Source organism: Harpia harpyja, chromosome Z (assembly GCF_026419915.1).
Source record: "Harpia harpyja isolate bHarHar1 chromosome Z, bHarHar1 primary haplotype, whole genome shotgun sequence".
Taxonomy (NCBI): Eukaryota; Metazoa; Chordata; class Aves; order Accipitriformes; family Accipitridae; genus Harpia; species Harpia harpyja.
In genome coordinates, this window is record NC_068969.1 from 92,686,083 (window position 1) to 92,704,982 (window position 18,900).

Sequence of the window (18,900 nt, forward strand, 5' to 3'; positions counted from 1 at the left end):
CTGTGTTTAGTTATTTAACACTGTATTCACGAAGGAACCCCATCCAGCGGCTAACTGGGTCTTTGAGAAGTTTCTGTTTTATTCATCAAATTAAGAGAAGAGTAAATGTGAATGCCCACATGTGAACTCTGAAAAAAGGACAGTCATTATTTTGTTAAGCTCATATTACTGGTCTGAATCTATAAAATACCCTCTGCTATAATAGCATGTTGTCATGCTACTTGCCCTGACAGATGTTTCCCAGGCAAAACAAATATGTGAACAAAAGCTGCCAATGCAGAATCTAGAAGCTATTTCTAGCACACTACCGATTTAAAATATTGCCTTCTAACCTGTTCCCAGTCTTTCCAGAGGATTCTGCCTGAGCAGCAGGGTAATCAGATCCTGAGCATCTGGCGGTGGTGCTTCATCCTTTTCAGGCCAGTTGATTTCATCTAGCAAAACAGAAAGTTGTTTGTTATTACTGAAGTCTGATCCCAACATTCAGCAGAAACTGCATGAAAGCTCTCGTAGTGAGCTAACAGTAAAGTCAGAGTAAAGGCAACTTTTTCAAGTTGCTCTCTGTTGCATACCAATTACTTCCTATTTTTATACTCTCTATATACAGACTCCATAAGCATATTATGTTCCCATTTTCCTTGGAAGTATCCTTTAACCCAAAAGTGTTTAACAAGAGGATACAGGAATGCTTGGCTCATGGAAAACTATTGCAAAATATTAGCACAATTTGCACACTCCCTGCTCCCCCAAAATCATGGTTTAAATTTTAGTTATGTTCATGGAAACTGCTGTTAAGATGGATAGAGCTGACCTGACCCAGCAGTCACTAGTCACATCTGTAATCTTTCTCTGATATTAGTAGACTAACTGAAGTCATTAATCCCATGACTAAGGGCCGAGGTATCGGACTCTGCTTTGGAGAGATACACGCCAACGGAGCTTTCTTCCAAGTGTCTCATACTTCAGAGGAAAACCACCTCACTCTGCTGACTCTTATACTACTAAGGCTTTTTGCACTTCATAGCAAGTTGGACCTAAACAATGTAATCAAGACAGTAAACCCTGCAGTATTCAGGTAAGGCTGAATAAAAATTCCACCAAACTTTCATTTAAATTAAACAATGGAAAATTGTGCCAGTTTCAGTGTGCCAGTTTCAGTATGCACATTAACTTTATAACAGCTTACATAGCAAGTTTTGTCTGATCTTTAGCTGAACCTGCCTCCACAAATGTAATATTTAGACAAAACTCTGCAGAAGTTTCTGGGGAGGTACAAGGATTTTGGTGTCAGAGAAACAGAATGCTAAGAGCTCAGGAAATATAGAAGGCTGTTAAGGATTTTGTCATCACTATATGATCCAGACTCTTTCTTTGAACTGATCATCACTACAGAAATAACCATCAGAAGCTACACACAAGTTTAACCTTTGTATTTCAGAGTTTAAGGAAAGCTACTGAAATAAACAGGCATGAAATGTAACCTGTTTCTGGAGCATTATTTTTAACCCCAATCATTTTAGGCATCTAACTTGGTACACTGAGGCCTCCCACAGTTGTACTCACACAACTTGGGGGCAGGAAAGGCAACCTACAATGAAGAAGGAGGGAGGTAAAATGAGGGAGCAAGATTTTAAAGTAGATTTCCAAGTAGACGCAGATTTCACCCACAGAAACTGGAGTAAAAGTCTAGGCTATAGTTTGGGTTCTTTAACATGGTTTTTACAGTTGAATACAAGGGCAGCATATATTTCAGCACAGGAAACTTACCCAACAAAAGAGTTCTCCTGCAGATCCTGATAGTAATAATGATTTCACTAAGTTAGGATATTTAAATTAAAAAAGAAACTGACAAGTCAACATCAAACCAAGAAACTAAGCTGACAAACAGCCTTGGAGAGTGAGTGGGAATAGATCAGGTTTACAAACATACACTTCTACTCATAATTTCTGGAAGATAAATGGACACATTCAAACAGATGAAGTTATTTACGTAAGTATCAGCTAGATTGTAACCCATGACAATTTGTTTTACAAAACATAAAATTAATGCCACATGCAAAATAAAGTCTAAAGTGCAAATTTTGTCATTAATTTTAGACTATTCCCTCCCCTTCTCCCAGAGAGCATAAAGATAAAAACACATGTGCATGTGTCTGGAAATGCAATAAAAACATGAGTTATTTCCATGTTTGCCTGCCTACAGCTTCCACTGCAGTTTAAATGTAATTTGGAAAATAAAGCATGAATATGCATTGCAGCCATGAGGCATCCAGAACAAAGCCAGCATTTGCTGCTTGTGTTAATTAAACAGTTGATTCTCCTTGCCACTCAGGCCTCAGCATATCACATCAGAAAACAACATGGTTATAAATGCATGAACAGCTAGGATGTTGTATAAAGAGGTCACATACTAGAGGCAACTCACAAATCCATTTCATTAAAGTTTACAAACAAGTCTGGCTTTCAGCTTCAGAGATGGAGGAAAGCAAGATGACAGAGTGTCTCCTTAAGTACAAGAGGGGATTTGTTGCATTCTCAGATAATAAAGAACCAGAGGTGCGGTTAATTTTGTTTCTGTTGGTTTTTTTGTATGCTTGGGTTTGGGTTTTTTTGTCTTAGGTACTAGAACTTTTAAGCAGACCGTAAAACAGACTGGGAAATACTCAGTAACAGAGGTGCCATTCTGTTAAACTTTTGGCATAAATAGAGGCCCTCTACATGTATGCATCTGGGTAATTTATGGAAACAGCAGGTAGGATAGTAAACAATTCTGTTTAATTATCATTCAGTTTTGCCACAAGCCACATAACAATACTTAGGGTCAGCTTGCAGGTTAAGATCTAAAAGGTTATTGAATTTTAAATGGAAGAACAACAGCTGCTACAGAAATAACATTACACTACAACAATCAGCAATGAAATCATTAACAATCTGTGAATTGAATTTGTTTCCTTCTCTTTCTCATTATTTATTATTCGGGAGACATTTGTTTTAGGGTTTTATTACAACTTTGTTAATTTCTTTATTGTGCCATGAGGCATTTTCCCATTTATGCAAATTTATTTTAACCGTTTCTTCTCTGGTATGATTTCTTTATTAAAGACTGAAATTGCTGTGCCATAGTGGCACTAGTTTTCTACCAATACTGCTTTTTTCAAACAGTGCAGCTTAACCACTGTGCTCTACCTTACTGCATTTCTGTACTTAGCAACAGTATACAGTTTTTAATCCAAATATACTCTTATTGCTTTGACAGCAAATTGTCTATTACAATATTAGAATAATGGTGGGTTTTTCAGCAAAACTGGTTTGAAAACCTAGTCTATCAGTAAACTTGTAAATATCTTTACTATTAACCGAAACTGAAATGTTTCACAGCAAGCTAAGAAATCTGGGGAGTTTTGTGATGATCCTCACCACTGATTACTTGTCCAAACAGCTCTTCTGGTGTATCTCCAAAGAATGGCACACACCCAACAAGAAATTCATAAAGGATAATTCCCATAGCCCACCAGTCCACTGGTTTTCCATAACCCTGTCTCAGTATCACTTCAGGAGCTATGTATTCCGGTGTACCACAGACCTAAAAGAAAGAAAAGAAGCATGATGGTAAAACAAGTCTAATTGGGCTATGTCACCTCATTTATAATTCTTGAAGTGTAAAATAATATGGAAACATGGAAAAAATGCTTGCGTAACAGCCAATGTTTTTAGAATGACCTAGCTACATTTACAGGCAACATAATCAACATTTGCATATCTGTCATGCAAAGGACAGTTTGCATTTCATACACGGGAGTCCATTACAGCAAACACCTTCCTTAACTTAAACATATCCTTATTTTTACATGAAAGTTGTGATGGTTTTATCTTAAGTAACTTTTACAGTGAACAGATTGTGAGCAATGGTAATGAGGCATGCTTAAAGGGAAATGGGCCATAGCAAGGATTTTAGCACCCTTGGTTGTACAATGCATCATGAGCTCCACAAGTACTCTGCTGAGACTTCTGAATTCCTTATAAAAACAGTTTTCCATTTGTGTCTCTCACAGATTCACTTGCACACAATTAGGTTGTTCATCTTACTAATAGATCCTAATGCAGAAAGAAAGAAGCCTAGAATAATCTGCAGGGCATCAGTAAAAGTAACTGACATATGCAATTCAAACATCAATGCAGAAGTAACAACAGTTTATATAGTATTACGGTACATTCTGCTGGCAAAACATCACTTCATTTGAACACTCAATGTAGAAATGAAAAAGGCTGTGTCTTACTTGTTTGTCAAGGAATTCTCTGGCATCCTTCTCAATGTGACCCTCATAGAGATTGGTTGTCAAACTCATTAGCCCCACCTTTGACAGGCCAAAGTCTGTAAGCTTTATATGGCCCATGGATGTTACCAATAAACTGAAAATTAGAATGATCTCAAGTTACTGTGATATAATTCAACATTATGTGCTTATCATTATTATACTTGGAGGAAAATGTTTCATTAGCACTGCAAAAAAATATAAAGACAGCTTAAAAAGTAATTTAACCAGGTACAAAATAAACGGGTTAAAAATCTGACAGTCTTACATGTTACTATTATTATCAGATGTAAACAAACTTTTTATATGCAATAATACATCTTATAGAACCATAGAAGTGTTGAGAGCTGAACGCTAGATGCTTTGAAGAAAAAGAAACAGTCATCATCTGAAAGACCAAGAACAGAATAAATGTTGCTTTTGAAGTGAGGTGAACATTTTCTGTCTGTAACAAGCTGGGTCATTAATTTGAAAAAACCTCTGGTATTAAGTTAGTAACTAATACTACACTGGCCTGAGGTATCGTGCTATGAAGGTATTGTCATTCAACAGACATGACTGCAATTCTGTTTGGTTTGGTTGGGGGGGGTGGTTGTTTGTTTGTTTTTTTGATTTAAAATGTGAAACAGGAAGAAGATTAATGGAGCTGCAACTGCCATACTTTTTACTGCAGCTACTTGCTGTAATGTTATTTACATGTACAGGAGCAATATTGTATTTCTAAATATTGAAAAAAAAAAACCCCAAAACATGTAACAGGAAAGATTTCCAAATCTGGTCAATCTTGTCTTCATATATGCAAATATCTGCAAGTTGATGATACTTTGTATTAAACAGTGTTTTAAGCATACTTTGAAAGACGTTTTCCGTAATGACCAAAATGCATTTCCCTTCATTTCAGCCAGAAGTACTTTTTTTTTTTTTTTTTTAGCTACTCTAATAGCCTCTTCCATCCTAAAGACAGAAAATTTTAAAGAGCTCTTTTGGAAAAAACACATTTTCTGTAACTGCAGGTAAAGAAAATTCAAATACTGTGCAGAAATTGTGAATCTATATAACATTCATTAAAAAAAAATTTCAAAAACATTCAAAGCAAGTTTACACCTTTCATGTTTTATCTAACCATTTCAAAGTCCTCTTTTGGTTATATTCTATACACATACTTGTCTGGTTTCAAATCCCTGTGTACAATTCCATAATTATGAAGGTATTCCAAGGCCAGAACAGTCTCTGCAAAGTACATCCTTGCCATGTCTACAGGTAAGGGACCCATATTCTTCATCAAAGTAGCACAGTCTCCACCTGTGAAAACAGGACAAATGTTCCAGATGACACTATAAATTCTGAGGTGTCTCAGTATAATCCATATATGCTGCAGAAAGAGACACAAACTGTAGTCATAAATGTTTATTTTCCAGTCAAATGATTCAACTGAACAGGTAACCACACCAACAACTGTAGTGGAAACACAGTGTGAAGCTGGGAGCAAGTAATACAAGGGTTCAGCTGGAAACCAATAAAGTCTGTGCTGCTACTTCCAAAAAAAAAAAAAGGGGGGTGGGGGGGGTGGGGGGGTGGGGGTGGGGTGGGGGGGAGGTGCAGATATCAAAACAAGAAAGCCCACACAACCACAGCCTGGGTATCTCATCTTGCACTGCCTCTGTCCACTGTCCTCCTTCAGCATCAGCACCTTTTCAAATTGCTTCCTCTTCCTTCTTTCTTTGTAAAAATAACTATTACAAATATTACAAATACCCCAACATGTACTAAAGAAAATCTGAACTCCAGAAAAGCAAACAGCATTTCCACATGAACTTTGAATGCCAGGACACTTATAATTACAGTCTATGAGGAACTTATTCAAAGAGCAGTTATTTCCCATTATAGCTGGAGCACAAGTGTTTTACAAACTCTCACTGGGAGATAATGACTGGGAAAATGACTGTTGGATTTAGATCCTAAATCTGTATTTGCCAGAGTACAGAGGACACACCGGAGGCCTTTCTAATGCAAGTACTACATGGGTTATTTTTCTTTCTTGGTGTAAGAAAACGCATCTTCCTCTGTAAAACAAAATAAACATTTTACCTTCTACATATTCCATGACCATGCATAAATGACGTCTTGTTTCAAATGAACAATACATGCTGACAACAAATGGATTTTCTGCAAATGTCAGGATATCACGCTCGACAAAGGCCTGTTGGATCTGGTTTCGGAGGATGAGATTCTGCTTATTAATTTTCTTCATGGCAAATCTTTGTCTGGTTTCTTTGTGTCTCACAAAATAAACCGCACTGAGGAAGTTCAAGTGGGAGAGAAAAAAGTCTGAGTAACTATTAAAAAGGTATTTTAAAATACTCTTTTTACAAATGAATGTATTTTTTAAAAACTGCATATGTGTTATATAAAATACTTGGGTTTAATTTAAAGCAGTTAGCCTGCCTTTCACATTAGAGCATGGCTACAAACCTCATTTTGTTTCATAACCAGGATGAGTCTCAGTCAACACAAATTAGTACACAAACTTAAAACAACTCCCCCACCCCCCAAAGCAAACAACAGATACAGCAAATGCTGACCCGCCCCCCTGCCCCCCAGACACAGCAAATACTCTCAGCTCAGGCAGATTTGGGGCATTTCCATCAACAAAGGATTATACACAAAATCCAGCTATGGCACAGTGTTATAAATCATTCCGACAAATGCTTATTCTGAAAGTGTGCTGTCAGATAATTATGACTCAGACTTTATCCAAGGGATTTAAAAACATGTCACAGGTTTCTCACGAAGGTTACTCTGAAGTTGCTCGATGGGCTGGCTCCCTCATTGCCAGGTGCAAAATTTTCTGTTCTAGTTCAGTCCCTGACATCACCATTGATTCATATCAGGGGTATGATCACCAGTAGGTAATCCAAAACAAAGATCACTGCATTATCTGCATGGTAACATGGGATTAAGATATACTTTGATGTGCAGAATTTCCACTGGGATACTGGGTATAAAATATCCTGTAAGCTTGGTTAGATAAGGTCAAAGCAGTGAGGGAAGCAAAGTGAAAGAAAACCTCACGTGGATAAGCCTTCTTTCTTTCAAGGCTCAGGAGAAGGAATCACCCTGCTGTGAAACACTGACACAGAACATTACTGCTGCATTTTTCAATACCCCTTGAGGCAAATCCTGAAAATGTTTGCCTTCCTTGAAATCTACTTTGTAGCATTTAATGCTTATAGCATCTCCAGTATATAATTACCACAGTAGTGAGTGTTTATGGAAAGAAAGGACTAAAAGGAGAAAATAGGGGGAGGGGAAAATGGGACACAATTATGTGGTTTTTAAATTCAATTTGTTGTTCCCATGAGGTCCAATTATCAGCATACAATTATTTATTTAAACACAAAAAGCAATTCTTGCCTTACTATTTCTCTGAAAATCTTCCCACAGCTACCAAAGTTACATGCACTGAAAAAATCAACACGTTTCGGCTTTCCTTTGTGGAGGAAAACTTTTTCTAGACAAGAAAGTTTCTCTTACTGATTCCAAAAGCTTTCATTAATCCCTTGTTCTTGCCTTAGTGCAGGGCATGTAAAAGACGTTATATTACACCATTATGAAAGCAGGGGAAAACCACCTTGGCCAAAACCCAAGACAAACCCCACCCTTTGTGCCTCCTACTAAGTCTCACTCTCTTCTGCCCCTCCCAAGCTGGAATAAAGACAGAGTTAGTCAACTCCAGTACTCCTCTCTGCTGGCTTCACGGCTTTTGTCCTCCTGCACCTCTTCCTACTGCTCCCCTCATGCTCACTTCTCTCTCCACCCCTTCATTACAACCATTTTCCTTTGCTTTTCTTTCCCTTACATTCTGGTTTTCCTCTCTCTTTTTTTTGCTATCTCCTGTTAGTCAGTCTTAGCTTCTTAATTTCCTGTAATTTCATCTTTTCCCTATTTCAGTCCCCTTGTGCACTCTTGGCACCTAGAAAAGCGAGTCCTTCGGGTGCCTGAAGCTGCAATCCTTAAAAAAAAAGAAAAAAATTTAAAAAATTGTATGAATGAACTGAGGATTGCCTGAGGACTTGGCATGCAGATCTTTCTCAGAGCTTTAATTTGGACAGTGTGCCAAGGTGAACGCTTGAAAGACAGATGGTAACCAGAGCATATTATTACAGCACATTAATAAATCCCCTCTACAGATCATGTGGATCTGTAGGGTCATAACTACCATATTTAAAGATGAAGAACCAGTAAGTTCTAAGGACTACCTAGTCCAGTAAATATCCGGGACATGGTGGCTATGTTTCCTCAGCTGTCTAAATTGCATTCTCCAGTCTTACAGTCACAGGCAGGTAATTGTACAACTTTCCACTAGCATTCAGTTATCTACAACTCCTCAGAAAAAAAGCTGTTTAGTTCAAGTGTACCAGACTCAGGAGACAACTGCAACGCAATTGCCTCTCTCACCTTTACACACATATACACTGTTTATGCTATATAAAGTGCTTTTAAATGATCTTCAACACATAAAAATGTCTAACATCACTCATTCATATCCTCTGATCACAGTAACCCCAGCAAACAGCATTTATGCTTTACAAAGAAAACTATGCCCTAGCCAGCAGCATGTTATTCCTGCAGAAGACCTCCTGTCTTCCTCCAGGATGCTCCCAGTTCACAGCAGTGATGCCATTTCCACAGCCTACCAGTACACTAAACTAAGCACACTGCAACAGCTGTGCCCAGGACTGCCTGTGACACTGGAGTTCTCAGCTCCCACAGTTCAACAGAGAGTATTAGAATTTGCTCAAATGTCAATAAAGTGATAAATAGAAAATTACATCTTCCCAAAGAGAAACAATTAAATAAAGATGTATAAATTGCCTGGACATTAAAAAAAAAAAAAAAAGGAAAAAATAAACAGGAAATCTTCCACAGTTTTGCACATAAATGGGGCTTCAACTTAATCTAAATGGAAAGCTTGGGTACACATCTGCTGAGACACAACTGTGAACTTTGAGGCAAAATGATGGGAACAGCCACATAACAACTTTCTCTTGGGTAATTTTGAACCCTGATTTGCCACCCTTGAGCTACGCTTCTGTTATTGTATAACAACTTACCGTGTAGATTGTGATGGCCTTCTAGTTTCCGTTCACTCTCCTCAGAGCTGTCGTCTTGCTACATTCTCCTAATCCTGGCATTGAACTTGCACCTTGTTTTCTCTCCCCACAAGCCCACCTTCCCTTCTCTATTCTTTATTTTTCAGAATGCTACAGCTGGAGCACTTAGATGGAAGTTTATCTTTGTTTTGTATGTGCTTTTAAGAGAGAGCACAGTATCTCACTCCTGGTTTCTTGGCCTTGACTACTAAATGCTGCTCATGATTTTCAGTATGTTATAAAGACAATTGTAAATTTGAGGATTCCTTTAATACAAAAACAATGTATTAAGAACATCCAGACCATCCGATTGCCCTGTTGATCTGTTCAATGACAGTGGTATGCCCTATTCTGCCTGCAAAGCCATAATCAGAGTAGCATTGTTGCAGCCTCCTATGGTTTCAAATGAAGAATTTGCTCTCCTACTTCCCACCTTTGTGTTTTCATAAGATGGCAACAAGAGATTTCCAAAACATCCTCTGATTTCACTGTATGGATCTCAACAGGTACACAAGTGCTCTGTATTTTATTGATGCTGCATTTCAACATAGCAAGAAAAGTTTACTTTTCAAGAGAAGTAAGAAAATTCATGAACTTTGGCATTGCCCCGAACATTACCTTACTCCACTTCCAACACAAATCTCAGCTTGAAAAAGTATCTCTAAAATACCTTTAGCTAGGCACAAATATAAAACACACTGCACGTGTGTTAAGGTGACCAAAAAATGCTGAAATATTTAACTGGGTTCCTGAATTGCTCCTACCTAAATATTATGCAGTCTATCCCTCCAATCTTACAACCAACATTCCTGTTTTTTCTCTAAATTACTTAAAGGCTTCAGGCCTAGTTTACAGCTCTTCAGTAACTTCAACTTTTAGAGCCATTTTAAAATCTAGTCTACATTCAGTGCTTGAGGCTAATGTAGCTGTGTTACTTGCTTTGACCTGATTCTCTAATTTGTCAAAGGACCTTGAACTCCTTCTGGAAACACAGGTACTGTACTTTCTGCTTAAAATTTATAGCTGCTCACTAGGAGCTATGTTTCATTTTCACAAGCAATTTCCTGAGAAAAGAATGCTAAATTCTCTACTACCCTGGAATTATGTCTGGTGTTGCCTTCAGTGAAGAGGAGCTACTTGTGAGGCTGTAATTCATGTTACAGCAATACGGTTAAGTGTACAGATAGTTATTTAAAATAGAATTTACAAGCAGCACTGTACCACCTCCTAGCTAGGCAATGCCCATGACCAGGTCAGATTTATTTGGGGGCGGGGGGAAATACTGCCTAAAGCACTGCAGCACTCCTAACATGAGCATCCAGTGCAGTGTGAGTCTTCTGAGCCCTGGGACAACATGCACAGCCTCCCCTCAGCAATATTTCAGATTTATCCTAGTCTGCATAGAAGCAAATGAGAAGCTGGTCATCTGAAGAAAACAACACAATGGCTGTGATCCTTCTCTCACAGCTGCTACTAGTCCTAGTTGTTCCAGTATGTCACAAATTTTGACTAATAAAACCTTCTCTGCATATGTAACAGTAGCAGTGCCTTCTATTTTTATGGCAACTAGTAAACACTGATGCAAAATGATGAAGCTGCCGTCCAGATTTCCTATGGGTAAAGTGTTCTGTATTTACAAAAGAAACACTTGAGAAATTGAGCTCCTCACCAGTTTGTAGCATGCTGCACATTCAGGAAGGACAGAATTCAAGACCTTCAACATGGTAACAACCTTTGTCTACCACTGAGACGATTGCATTAGCTGCCAATATTAGATCCCCACACATATATTAGCTACAGAAGAAAGATAAGGCACTTGGCCTGTGCTGTACTGGGTCGAGGGCAATGAAGTTCATGAGTTCAAAGTTCATCATTTTGAGTAAGTCCACAATGAATGATGAATATAAGATCCCTCGCATAGAAATTGCCAGCCTCTACTTTCTAAACTGTTCTTTAAAGCTATGGGCTTCAAGGAATCAAAGCCTCTTACCCTGCATAGACCAGTCACCCACAGGGCTAAACAGAAAAGAAGGAAAGGAATACAGCTTATTAGACCTGTAGTCCTGTCCTGGTTTAACCCCAGCAACTAAGTACCATGTAGCCACTCGCTCACTTCTCCTCCCCGCCAGCCCTCAGTGCGATGGGGGAGACACTTGGGGAAAAAAAGGTAAAACTTATGGGTTGAGATAAGAACAGTTTAAGAGGACAGAAAGGAAGAAAATAATAATAATAATAATAAAATAATAAAATGACAACAACAACAACAACAGGATTGGAATATACAAACCAAGGGATGCACAATGCGTTTGCTCGCCACTCGCTGACCAATGCCCAGTTAGTTCACCAGCAGCAACCCTCCCAGGCCAACTCCCCCCAGTTTATATACTGGACATGATGTCACATGGCATGGAATACCCCTTTGGGCAGTTTGCGTCAGCTGCCCTGGCTGTGTCCCCTCCCAACTTCTTGTGCCCCTCCAGCCTTCTCGCTGGCTGGGCATGAGCAGCTGAAAAATCCTTGACTTAAGACTAAATATTACTTAGCAACAACTGAAAACATCAGTGTGTTATCAACATTTTTCTTACACTAAATGCAAAACACAACACTATACTAGCTACTAGAAAGAAAATTAACTCTATCCCAGGTGAAGACAGGACAAGTCCATTCAGAGCTGGTGCTACTGAAGTGAACCTACAAAGCCACACTTCCCCCTATCCCCTTCCACTTCTGAACTGGTGGCTACCAGGCTGATGATTAACCTGACTGACTGCAGCTGGATGACTTTCTTAGTCCCATTTCCAATGCAACTACACATGAGCAAATACTGTCAATCAAGTGGAGAAGGGACAGGAGTGAGTACTCACAGGTTAGGGGCAGCAGCTGCTCAAGCCAACACTGCCTCAGAATTTTTAAATTTATCAAGCAACACTGTTAGCCAGTATGTCATGTACATATTGACATTACCATCTTTGTAGAAGTAAAAGCATTCCAGTCTGGCACAAAAGTGGTACCATGTATTTGCTTTAAGCAAATACAGTTATACATTAGTGAAGAGCAACTGAATGAACATCACTTGCTTCCCTGAAATCAAATGTAATATTTATTTTGTTGAGCTGGTTCAGGAAACCAGACTGATGCCAACTTGAAGAGATGGACTATTACTACCTGCTACCTCTTGCAAGCTGGAATATGGAAAAATGTTGCTGTGATTGCAGTGTAAGTTTAAAATTTGGGAAGTATGAAAAGAAAAGTTTTGGCTGGCTGAAAAAAGTCAGATAGACAGCTTGTGAAACCATTAGTGACTTGGCCAGCATCCTACATGTTTACTGATTCACAGCTTGTTTAACTTCTTGTATATTCCTACCCATTCCCAAAAGCCTGATACACCTCATCTACTATACAGTCATTTAATTGCACTACAAATGAGTTTACCGAATCAATTAAAAGCAGAGAACTGCTAAGATATTTACTTAAACCTTCACAAAACCAATAGTTTATATTTAAACTCATCAAGTTTAACATATCTGACAAATCTCTGCTACAACATGCCAAGACCAACAATTACCCTGTCAAACAGTCAAAACTTTCCATTTCACTAATGATGGCAAAACCACCACAGAAAAATCAAAGACAGCAGAATGTATTTTTTTTTTAAATTGGTTCAGAATTAAACCCTCCATTATAGCCTCAAAATAAATAAAGTATTACAATAGCATACAGAATCTTTAATAAGTCAGAGCACAAAATATGCCCACTGACATATTTTTGAGAATAAATCAATGAAGCATAGGCAGAATTCTCACATATTTAGGTTATTTCAAAAAATTAATGGCCTGGAAAAACATGGAAGGGAAAAAAAAATCCTTGTAGCATAACAACAATAAAGGTTATTTCAGCTGTTTATACTTGTAAATAAACTGCAATAAATGCCTATGGGGCAGTTTATTGCCTTGTATTCACATATGGAGCAGGTATTATTGCTTTATTACACTCCATTTTGTAAATGGGTTAAAGAGCATTTAGGCTATCGTGATGTGTTCCCCTTTAAACTTGACCGTAACTTTTGAGTAAATTAACCACCGAACATATTGGTGCCAACAGAAAAAACACTTAATGAAGATCAAAACATGGTCTGTCAATATTACAGTCCCACCTATCTGACATACCACAGCAGAGATCTTCAAGCACACAGATAGTTTTGAAAAAGCGATATCCTGGAGAATTTAGGAGCACAAGCCTGCTCAACTTACAGTAGTTGGGCGGGAAGTAACTAGATGCTAAAATCACTTTTAAAAGTGAGTACTTTTAAAAGTTTATTGTCTCACTGTTCACTGTGTTCCTTTCCCTCTACATTAATTAGTAAGGGGCTGTACCTTTGTTTTCTTTCTTGTTCTTGATTTTTTTTTTCCTAATAAGTAACCATTTAAAAACAAAAATCCAAACCAACAAAATCTACTTTTTTATTGTTTGCTTAAGGATGGAAGTAATAGCACTCTACTACACTGATGAGATTTTCAGTTTCCACTTCTAATACTACCACAGTATAACCTGCCAGCCTACCCCTGTTTTAAAATTTGCTAAAGACAATAACGATTCATGCAGAATCCGGATATGCTGCAAGCTGTTCACCCTCTATCAGCTCCCCTTTTCCTCACAAATTTATCAGGGTCTCATCCAATTTTTACAACATTGATATTGCCAATTTAGCATATTACTGGCATGAAAAAGGTTTCATAAGTATTGATTTTCCCTACCACAAACATGAGGAAAAAAAAAAATCCTACATGCCTACATTGTATGTGTCATAGAAAGCCAGGGCTTTTCATCCTTTCTTTTCAAGCTTTTCAGATCCTTACTTGTCTCTGATTTCAAATGGACAGTTGTCTCCAGTCTGTATTTCTTAATGGCTCATCAAGGCTCCTTCTGACTGTAACACCTATGAGGCAAGATCCACAGGTCTACCGAACCTCTGACTTCAGGTGGCTGGCCTCATGATGCTGGTTACAGCATGCCCTTCTGCAGCTCTCCCCATGTCCCTCCTCTCCCCATCCCTCAGCATCCTAAAACTGCTGGGAAGGTGGGCAGGTCTAGTGACTCAGACAACCTTTTCTCCAATGGGGACCCACCCCACACGGTTCTTCTTATCCTCCTCCAGTAAGACAAAGAGGAAATTGGGTAGGAGATGAAAGCTGGAATGAAGGGGACTAAGCATCTGCCAAAAGAAGGAGAAAGGGATGCAGCCAGGGAGGGGTGCAGCAGCTATTGCTAACTGCTGGAAGAAAGGCTTTTGAAGTCATGGGGTAATTGGGAGAAACTGGCATACGGTAAGTAAAGAGTTTGCCTAAGGAGAAATTCTGAGAAAATGAATTGTGCAGAGGTTGACTAGTGAGACATTTTGTTTGGATATTTACATAACTTTAATGCAAATTATGCTATTTCCTTCAGGCTTTTTGCTGAGCTATGTAAGCAGGTCTGGACACAAGTAATAGCCTCCACACAAGCTGTCATGACCAACAGTACTAAATGCCTCCTGTCTCAGAGCTCAGGGTTACCTTTAACTAAATATGATCAGAGAGTATTACTGTGCCCATCAGCCTCAGGACTTTAAAACAGCATGCAAAACTCCAGTGGGCACATTGCAGGTGCTTTCTCTTCTATGTCCAAGTTCGCTTCAAAGAGTGCTCAGTCCTATCAGGTCACTGCTGCTGCCTACCTCAAGCAGAGGTAGTGCAGGGTAGAGCCATTCTAATGGGGTCTGTGCTGGAGAACAGTACAGCCCTCTCCACTGCTGGGCTGTGACATGGTCTCATTTGGCGATGGGCTCCTCACCCCAAGACGGAACCCCCTCTTTTTTGAACCAATACATCCCTCCTGGTCCTGCAGGTTACACAGACCAACAGTTCCTATCTTGGTATTTTCAGTGCAGAGGAGGAGGCACCAGTCAAGGGTCTAATAGACAGTATCTGATCAGAAAAGGTGACTGAAGACACACTTCTGGCTGCTGATAGACACAATCCCTGCATGGTACTTCCACAAAACATTTTTGTGTTCATTTAAGGCCCAGGCTAATATAATTTTCTCTTGATCTTCTGGAATACCTCCAGATGACTCACATACTACTGGGCAGTAAGGTGTGCACTTTCCAAGCACCCAGAAACTAACCAAGTAACAGCAATTCCTTAAAAGCTAACTGGTTAAAATTTGAGGATACAAGAGTGTCCACAGAGAAGCAACAAAACAGTGCTGCCCTACTTAAGGATATTTGTTTCTATTTTACCAATATTTTTAGGTCAAGTAAGCACTCATTTTTAACAATCTGTCTCCCTACAGATGCAGTTTTATACTGTTTCACATCTGCATAAACACAGGCTGTTTCCAGTATTATAAATCATAGAATCATAGAATCATTTAGGTTGGAAAAGTCCTTCAAGATCATCAAGTTCATCCATCAACCATGCCCACTAAACTAGGTGGCTTTAAGTGTGCTTTTTGATTTATTCAGATTTCATATTTGGTATTACATTTACTTCTGAAAAAATCTTTGTGATGTAATATTCAGTATTTTAATTTACTGCAGCACACAATAATTCATTATGGCCTAGCAGGCTTTCCAAAAAGCTTTTCATGTGAGCTTCAAATATTAGCAACAAAACAGGAAAGCAGAATGAAAAAAGCAGCAGTGCAAACAAACTCCCTCACATAAATATCCCTGCAATAAGAAATAATGGGAAGTTAAGCAAAAATAAAATGCAAAAGAGCTGGTGGACTCACAGATTACTCACCCATAAGCTCCATTACTAATCAGTTTAATTGTTTCAAAATCACTTTCCCGAGGTTTCCTCTGCAGCTTCAGTGAGGTATTAGAGTTCTTCAAAGTAAAAGAGGAAAAAGAACAAAGTTAATACAGTACTTTTTTCAAAATCGGGGAAAAATAAAAACCAAAAAAACCTCAACTTATCACCACGCTGTCACACCCTGATGAACCAGCTAAAAGCTCTGACCAGTTAGCCACCCAGCTAGCACAGAAAGGGACCAAAGGGACTCCTGAAGCAAAGCTGCTTTTTCATCAAAATGGTATCTGTTACACTGCAGCTATCTGTCCGCTCATCTACATGCACAGGTTACAGCAGATAGGCACAAAGGCTTCTGGTAAAGGAGTTACTGCCAATTCCTATCCAGAGTTACGGACTTCTGTGAATCCCACCAGGCACTCGTTGGCCATTGCCTTCCCATTTTAGTAAATCTGAGTCTGGTAGTACAGCTTGGTAGTAACAAAATGTAGATGAGCTCTCGTTCACTCAAACTTTTACACATTTTGAACTAATGTTAGGATAGACTGTGATATAACTTCGGATAGACTGTGAAGAGATACACAAAATGAAAGAGACAAATATGAAAGACAAAAATGCAGTAATTCTACCTTTACAGACATCACTTTCACCTACTTGTATGCCAGAACATTTTCAAAATGGAGTTGTCCCAAGTACTGCACAACCTTTTTTCTAGTTTTAATTTTTAACCAGTCCTGAAGATTTAAGTGCAAATTAGAATTGGGGGGAAGATGAGGGCATGGGACTCCAAATTCAGTATTCCAAACCCACAATATCCTTTTCAAGATGTTTTCCCAATCACCAAGAAGTTCTATGATCCCTATCCATGCAGTTTGGTAATAGTTAAGGTTGAAAGTAGACGTGGCTGGAACATTTTCAATTAAATGCTGGCTAAAGAAAATCCAGTGCGAGAAGGTCAGTGAATATGTTAATATAATGAACTACAAAGGAGCAGACAGAGACGATTTACTAAATTTTTTAGCCCACTTGCCTGCCAGTGTAGGATTCTTCCTAACTGCATATTTATGATGATTTTGAATGGTCCCGTACCTTAAAGTTGTGCTTCCTGTCACTTTCCATGTGTGTTTATTCCACAGCTACACTTTGAGAAAATGTTTCCAAATATTCACCCTGTATTTTTTCTTACTGATTTAATTTCATCACCTCCCTTACTTATGTTGCTTTATTATACTGCATTATCCTTCCTGTATTTCTTCAACATTTGCACAACACAAATAACTTTACAATTAAAATTTCTTAGCTATTGCTAAGCCACTTTGCACTTCAGATTCTCCTAAGCACTTCAGCACTTTCTTTAAGTCTTCTAGTTATTCTTTCTGACTTTTTTCCGATTTGTCAGTATCTTTGTACTAAATACTGCTCAGGTCTAATAGAGTATTTTAAATGCAGATGAACGAAAGCAGCAGAATAAGAAACACCCTTCGTGTCACAACTCTGGAAGCCCTTGTAGGTGGCATTTTACCAGAAAGTCAGAAATTATCTCAAGATAATATGACACATACCAGAGGATGATGTCTTTTCTGTAGCATATGAGAACTATTCAACAGATACCCCATACCTGTATTTTAAACTCTAACATTTGTAAATACCTGTAAAGTACCACTGAATTACCTATGCATCCCCCAAATTTGCACTTGCTTTTTCTATCCACTTGCACTGAAAATCGACACTAAATTTTTAGAACTCCTCCTACTCTTGTTGACTGAAATCCAAGGTATAAGAACCAACTTCTAAAAATAAGACGTTAAATTGAGAGCATTTAAGCCCACAATATTCAGCCCAACCAACTCCTCCAACTTTTTTCCTTTGCCAACCTGAACAAGCATCTGACAAAATGCCAGATGTACTGTAAGATACCTATTATCGTAGACAAATATTTTTGAACAAAGAGTCAGAAAAACAATGCATAATCTTCCAGATTGCAAACTAACTTTCTGAATCCAAGCTATTTGCTAATTTGCTCATTTCTTCGTTGTCTCTTCACTGGATCTGTTCAGGAGTCTCTCAATTTGATCATTAGCTGCCTCTGTAAATGGACTGTTTTAAAATCTGTTTAAAGGACTTTATTTTTATGAAGTGGTTTAAAAGTCCTTCTAAAAGAAAAAGAAATACATTAATTAAACAGAAATAAAGGAAGCAGTGGTGGATTTTGTGGCAAAACACTTGCCACATGGTGAACACTAACTGTGGAAGCCAAAGACACTGCAACATCTAGGAAAATGCATAGAAAGTTTTATTCTAGTATTTTTTGTAAGCCTTCTGTCTGCTGAGCACCATGGCATTACTCAGAGGATTAACCGCTGTCCTAGTCAATCTGTTTAGATATACCAGGAGAAAATAAAACGGGACAGGGCCGGGGGGAACACAACACATTTATTTTTACTTGCAAAGATTCAGCAAAAGCAGCAACATAACAGGAAAACTTACATTTATTGATTCATCCACTTCCAGAGTTTCTGCTGTCCCACTGTCACAGTCAGCTAGCTGAGCTATTTCTGGAAACAAAGATTAGAAACTTCATTTTAAACTGTAGCAAATACAAAACTAAATTAAGCACAGAAAACCTTGGAAGTGACACTTTTC

General features: G+C 38.4%; 1 protein-coding gene across 14 annotated transcripts in view; it reads right to left on the reverse strand.

Moving 5' to 3' along the window:
- Positions 1 to 18,900, reverse strand: part of MAST4 (microtubule associated serine/threonine kinase family member 4) — a 319,996-nt gene that overhangs the window by 23,724 nt on the left and 277,372 nt on the right. For all 14 annotated transcript variants that reach the window (XM_052776790.1, XM_052776788.1, XM_052776787.1 and 11 more), the window contains 7 exons: positions 18,745 to 18,812; positions 16,249 to 16,334; positions 6,402 to 6,610; positions 5,477 to 5,615; positions 4,278 to 4,410; positions 3,418 to 3,583; positions 333 to 434 (listed from right to left, as the gene is read on the reverse strand). In XM_052776790.1, the coding sequence (XP_052632750.1) occupies positions 333 to 434; positions 3,418 to 3,583; positions 4,278 to 4,410; positions 5,477 to 5,615; positions 6,402 to 6,610; positions 16,249 to 16,334; positions 18,745 to 18,812 (903 nt within the window). The remainder of the gene's footprint in view (positions 1 to 332; positions 435 to 3,417; positions 3,584 to 4,277; positions 4,411 to 5,476; positions 5,616 to 6,401; positions 6,611 to 16,248; positions 16,335 to 18,744; positions 18,813 to 18,900) is intronic.